General features: G+C 62.6%; 1 protein-coding gene across 1 annotated transcript; it reads right to left on the reverse strand.

Moving 5' to 3' along the window:
• Positions 1-1,985: 1,985 nt before the first annotated feature.
• SFRP5 (secreted frizzled related protein 5) lies at positions 1,986-4,096 on the reverse strand (the record flags this gene model as incomplete). The annotated part of the gene is made up of 3 exons (XM_080620890.1): positions 1,986-2,326; positions 2,739-2,816; positions 3,565-4,096. 3 exons carry the CDS (start codon positions 4,094-4,096, stop codon positions 1,986-1,988), a joined length of 951 nt encoding a protein of 316 aa, XP_080477016.1.
• Positions 4,097-6,066: the final 1,970 nt, after the last annotated feature.

Consider the following 6,066-nt stretch of genomic DNA (forward strand, 5'->3'; position numbering starts at 1 on the left):
ATGACGTAACTGAGGATGTTTATCCCTGTGGCAGCCTCGCTCTAAACATACCTTCTAACAACATCTGAGCTTTTCCCCATTTATTTTCCACATTGGGGAAAAATGACTGCCTGCCCCGGTGTGAGGCTGTGTTGGGGTTGGCTGTCCTCTGTCCCTTGCTCTTTGCGGGTCAGGGGCAAGTCCCCCTGCCTGGAGCAGAATGTGTGTGCCCTTTGGTGCTGGAGGGGGTGGCCAGAGGGGCCAAGTCCATACCTGAGGGGTGCAGAAGGAGCTGGGATTACCCTGGCATGGGGCAGGTGCCCAGTGGCCTTGTCAGGATGGGCACAGGCATCCCACAGCCTCAGTTCCCCTCTTGTCCCTGGAGGCTCCCCTGCAGTGGGGCCAGCTCTGGTGTGAAGCTGCGGTGTCAGGCAGCCAGGTCTGGGTAAATATCCTGTGGCCACCTTCGTGCCTCCCTCATTCACTGGATGAGGGAATGTGCTGGGTAAACAGGGCTGCAGTGGGACTGGGGTGGGGGACAGAGGCAGCCCCTGCTTTCAGGCTCGGGGAGCTGAGCCAAGGGACAGCATCCCTCTGCCATCAGAGGGGTCAGGGTGAGGGATGCCCTCGTCCCTGTGCTGCTGGTGCATGGTTGTGGCCCCAGGGAGCCCTCTGGGAGGATGCTGGAGCTGTGGGTGGGAGGTCTGGCAGCAGAGCAGGGCTGTCTGGGACCTGCAGACAGGGTTCTCAGGTGGTACCCAGGTGGGATGTCCAGGGAGGGACTCTGCCCAGGCTGGGGTCTGCCTCTGCTGCATTCAGTGCCAGGCTTTTCTCGTATGTACCTCCAGCTCCCAGCCCACGGATCTATGCCCCAGGGTGATAGAGGGATAAACCTCTCGTGTGAACACTCTCAGACCCGGCTGTGGGAATCCATCAGCAGTGATACCCCTGGCCTGTGTATCCCCTCCATCCTTCTCACCTTGCCACCCTCCCAGGCTCCCTGATGTGGCAGGATGCCTGAGTCCCCAGCAATGCCTGTGACCACTGGGATCCTCATACCTTGGCTGGGCTGAGCTGCCCAGTCCTTGGGCTATGGGCTAGCACTAGTGCCCAGGGTGACTCCCCTGCCCCAAGGTGCCCCGCTCAGTGGGCAGTACCAGGGGCTGCCTCCCATCTTTCCTGGGGTCCTTGAGGGAGCCCCAGGAAGTGATTGCCCATGAACCACAGGACACAAGCTTTTCTGATGTGGAATAATTTACTGTGGGGTGGATGGGCAAGGGGTGCCTGGGCTGGGTTTTGGTAGGGATGTGTGAGTGAGGGATGCAGCAGGAGGGGTCTGGGGGGCTTGGAAGTGGACCCCCCCACACCCTCAATGAGCCATGTGGGATGGGTAGGGTGGAGGAGCCCAGGCAGGGGCTGTGCTGCTCCAGGCTCTTGGTCTCTGGGGACAGTGGGGCAGGAGGGATCTCTCTCAGCTGGGCTGTGTCCCTGCAAAGGTGAGATAATCCAGGGCTGGGGTGTGAGCTCAAGGTGAGGGCATGGGATGCTTTGGTGGGCTGGAGGCCCGGGGCATGTCACCAGGGAGCTGGGCAGGGGACACAGGAATGCAGGGTAGGGGATTCAGGCGCAGCCAAGAGGGCCAAGCAGGTATCTTAAGTGCAGGCAAGAGTCCCTGGGGTGCCTGGCAGGGGGCTTGGAAGTAGCCAAGGGTCTGTGGTGCAAACCAGGGCTCACAAGCATGCAGAGCAAGGGTCCTGGGTGCAGCCCCAGCTCCTGCTTGTGGGCAGGGGTCCTGGGAGCAGAACAGGGGGCTCAGGAGGGAGCAGTGTTCCTGGCTGTGGATTGAGGCTCCTGCAAACACAAGTGAGAATCCTGGGGACACGGAGCAGGGTCCTGGGGTACAGCCAAGGGGCTGAAGGGAGCAGAGCAGGGGTCCTTGGGTGCAACCAGGGGTGCAGCATGGGGCCAGTGCAGAAGTCCTAGGGCATGGCAGGGTGGGCAGAGCCCTAGTGCTGCCCAGCCCCATAGAGCAGGGGGTGGTAGAGGGGGCACTGGTAGGAGAACATGAACTTGACAGCGAATTTCATCTCCTTGTTGTGCTTCTGCCAGGGGTAGACAGCGAGGAGGAGCAGGCGGCTGCCCACCTTGCGGCCCATCACCAGGAAGCTGCCGCTGAGGCTGTCGAGCTGTGGGCAGGGGCAGGCACCCGCGTTCCTCATGTGCAGCACCATCTTCTTGGTGTCCTTGCGCTTGAGTGGGCCCAGCTTCAGCACCTTCTTCTTCTGGGCAGCCACCAGCCGCCGCTCCCCGTTCTCCTCCGTCATCTCCTTAATGCGCATCTTAACCACTGTGTGGGGCAGCAGCGGGGCATGGTTGGGGGTGGGGGGAGATTGTGGGGCACTAGGGTGCTGCCGGGGGGATCCAAGCCAGGTGCCTGTGCACGACAGGGTGCAGCCTGCCCCTGGGGTGGGACCCAAGAGAAGGGTCTCTGGGGAAGTTCCTGTGCGGCGAGGGGAAGGGGCTGTTGGGGGTGCTCAGCATAGGCCCCCAGAGACCCCCCCCAAATGTCCCATTCTGCCTATCCCTCCCCCCCGGATGTCCTCTGTAGTGCACCCATCCCATGGGCACATGGTCCAAGGGGGTCTCCCATGGGGCTGTCCCTGTACAACAGCATCCTCCAACCAATCCTTTCCTGAGCTGTCAGAGCTGGGGGAGGCAGCCCTTTGTCTATGGTGAAGGAAGGGGATCCCAGCACTCACCGAAGTCACTGGAGCACATCTGCTCCATCATGCCGTCCGCCTTGTGCTCCATCTCACACTGAGTGCAGATCTTGGACACTGTGGTGAGAAACCAGCCACTGTCACAGCTCCCTGCTGCTGATGCCTGTCACCTGGGTCTGCTCCACAGGGATATTTTGGAAAGCCCCAGCAGCTCCTCTGCTCCCCAGGCATCTGTGCTGGGCTGATGCAGAGGTCACAGAGCTTCTCACTGGCCAGTGTCCCAGCATCCCCCCCAGGAGGGGCAGGGCATAGGGACACCATCCTGATGCTGACACTTTGGGGCACAGCAGCAGTGAGGGGAGCCCCAGCCTGAAGGGTGTCATGGCCCTTATCCTGACCCTGGGCTGTCATTGGGTGATATTCCCTCCCCTGCCTGAGGACACAGCCACCCTCTGACAGCAGCGCCGGGCTGAGACATGCAGGTGCAGGATGCAGATGCTCGTTGCTGCTGGGATGGGACTCAGTGGGAGGAGAGGGATGCAGCTTTGTGGCGGGTCCCCCAGTGGCTTCCACCTCATCCCATGTTCACCCCCAGAGCTGCTCCCATGGCCACGTTGCTCTCCCCTACCCTGGTGCAGCTCTGTGCAGGCAGTTGTGTGCCTTCATCCCCTGTGCAGCAAGTGGTACCCAGCTAAAGTAGCTAATGCTGCTGGTACTATGCCCATGTGTGCCCTGCTGCGCCCAGTGCTCCTATTCAAGAGGTGCAGGGATGGGGGTGCATGTGAGTCCCCAGCTGCATGGGAACACACTGATGGCAAGTGCCCTGCATGCATCCGCATCCCATCACAGTGCCCTTCCTGCTTACCTGGCGGTGGGGTGGCCTTGCTGTTCCCAAACTGGACGGCAATGCAGAGCTCATGGTCGGAGGGGAACTTGCTGCAGTGCAGCATCTCAGGCCAGGGGAAGCCATAGGACTCCATGACAGGGGCACAGGAGTCACGCACCACCTCGCACAGGGAGCGGCAGGGGTAGACGGGCCGGTCGAGGCAGACGGGAGCGAAGAGGGAGCAGAGGAAGAGCTGGGTGTCGGTGTGGCACTGCTTGGCGAGCAGGGGCACCCAGCTGCTGGCCTGCTGCTTGACCTCAGCCATGGTCTCATGCTCCAGCAGGTTGGGCAGCCGCATACGCTTGTAGCCCACGTCGCGGCAGAGCTGCATGTCGGGCGGGATATCGAGGCACTGCGGCTCCCGCCCATAGAAGCGCCCGTGGAGCAGGCTCTCGGGCTGCCAGCCGTAGTAGTCGTAGTGCTGCCCGCCGCCTGGGGACCCTGCCAGCCACAGCGCCAGCGCCAGCAGCGCCGAGCCCGGTACCCCTGGGGGGCCGCCTGCCCGCGGCATCGCCGCTGCCTGCCGGCGGGACTGGAACGGGACGGGACGGGAGCGCGGTCGGTGGTTGCCGGCTCCCTTAGCGCCTCCCACACTCGCCTCCCTTTCTAAGGAACCCGGGGAGGCCTCACCGGCAGCCAATCTGCTCCAGCTGCAGGGCCCCCCCAGGGCTGGCCCCCCGGCCCCACGCCAGCCTGCCCCGACGGCCACCCCGCTGCCGCCGCTTGCCCTCCCGCCCAGCGGCCCCAGCCCTCCCTTCTCGGGCAGGAGGCACTGCGTGCCCCTCACATCTCCTGGGAACCCCTGCACTCAACCCCTCAGCTCACCCCGACTCTGTGTGCCCCTGGGGTGATGCCCTCTGGAAGGGCTCGCCTGCCTCATGGGGATGTGTTGTGGGTGCAAGGTGTCCCTGTTATCCACAGCCCCTCTGCCCCTGTCCCGCCTGGCACCCCAGAGGCATGCCCTGGCATAGGGCAGGAGACCCTCTTCCTTCTCTGTGCCCCGCCCACTGTCTCTTGGACCCTATGGGGTATAGGTCTGGGGGTGCTTGGGATGCAGGGGATGGAGAAGCAGGACACCTTGGAGGCTTCATGTTGCAGCACTGGGAGCAGCTGGGGTACCTATGTGCCAGGTGCCATGTGTGGCATCAATGCCAAAGCGATGCCAGGGGCACAGGGTCCTTATTCCTTGGGGATGACTGTGGTCTGCTGGGCAGTGTAGCAGGGATTACACCTCCCAGCAAAGGGTTTGCACCCAGGCTCTGATGGTGCCCCAGGCACAGACAGAGCTGGACACTGAGTGAGGTGAGGGTCCTACTGAGGCCGCATTCCCCCATCTCCTTGGAGATGGGCTGGATCGGGGGGTGCAAGGCTTGAGACCCCATTAGAAACTCATTTGTCTGCAGGGGTTATCTGGGGCACCCCTTCCCCTTCCTGCGATCGATGCCCCTGCCTGGCCAACGAGGTCTGGGCCGCCTCTGGCCCCTGCCTGCTGGATAAGGCAGCTCTGTTAATGGGCGACAGAGCAAACAGCCCGGTGCAGACAGTGATAGCAGCTGCCCTTTGCCCCGGGCTGGGGGCAGGGGCCGTCCCCCCAACCCTGATGGGATCCATCTGCATTGGGGCTGTGCTGAGAACCTCACCCACACAACCTGCGCTTGCCTGCAGCCTGCCCGTGCCCTCTGTGCTGGGCACAGCGCCCATTACTGCATTGCCCAGTGATGCTTGCTGCCAGCCTGAGGGTGGGCTGAGCTCATCCCACCCCGGCCAAGCCCCGGAGATGGCACCATTAATGTGTAACTGCAGGGGAGCATGATAAGATAGAGCTGCCCTTTATCAGGGCTGCCCGGTAGCAGGAGGGAGGGTGCTGGAAGCACCAGGCTGTCACGGCAGGAGTGAGATTGCCTGGAGATAAATGCCGATAGAAAATAGCTAATCTGTGATGGATGGGCTTGGGCAGGGTGTAATTGCCATGGGAGCTGGACTGGGAAGGGGCTGGTGAGGCTGAGAGGTGGAGGCAGAGGGAGCCTGTGTGTGTGGAATGGAGCTGCCGGAGTGCAGGATGCCAAGCACACCTTACTCTGTCCCCGCACTGTCCCCACAGCATTGCCAGCACTGCTGCTGACCAGGTCCTGGCTCCCAGCCTACCCCAACCACCCAGTGCAGCCCCCAGCACCTACAGTCTGTCGCAGGAAGGTGCTGGGGTGCTGAGCACCCTGTGCCAGCTGGTCCCCCCATCTGTAACAATGCCTTCATTAGAGCCACTGAGTCACCTTCTGGCAGCATGGCCGTGCTGGGGGGAGCAGGGCTGGCCCCAGGAGAGGGATGTTCACCCTCTGCTCCCACCCTGACATGTTTCCTGGCATACTTGTCCCAAGCTGAGATTGCCTCTGCTCTGAGGGGTCCCTGCTGCACCCCCACTGCTTCCTTAACCCTTTGTCACCCAGGATGTCCCAGGGGAGGTAGATCGGAGGTGCACGCTGG

Source organism: Psittacula echo (assembly GCF_963264785.1).
Source record: "Psittacula echo genome assembly, chromosome: 6".
NCBI lineage: Eukaryota > Metazoa > Chordata > Aves > Psittaciformes > Psittacidae > Psittacula > Psittacula echo.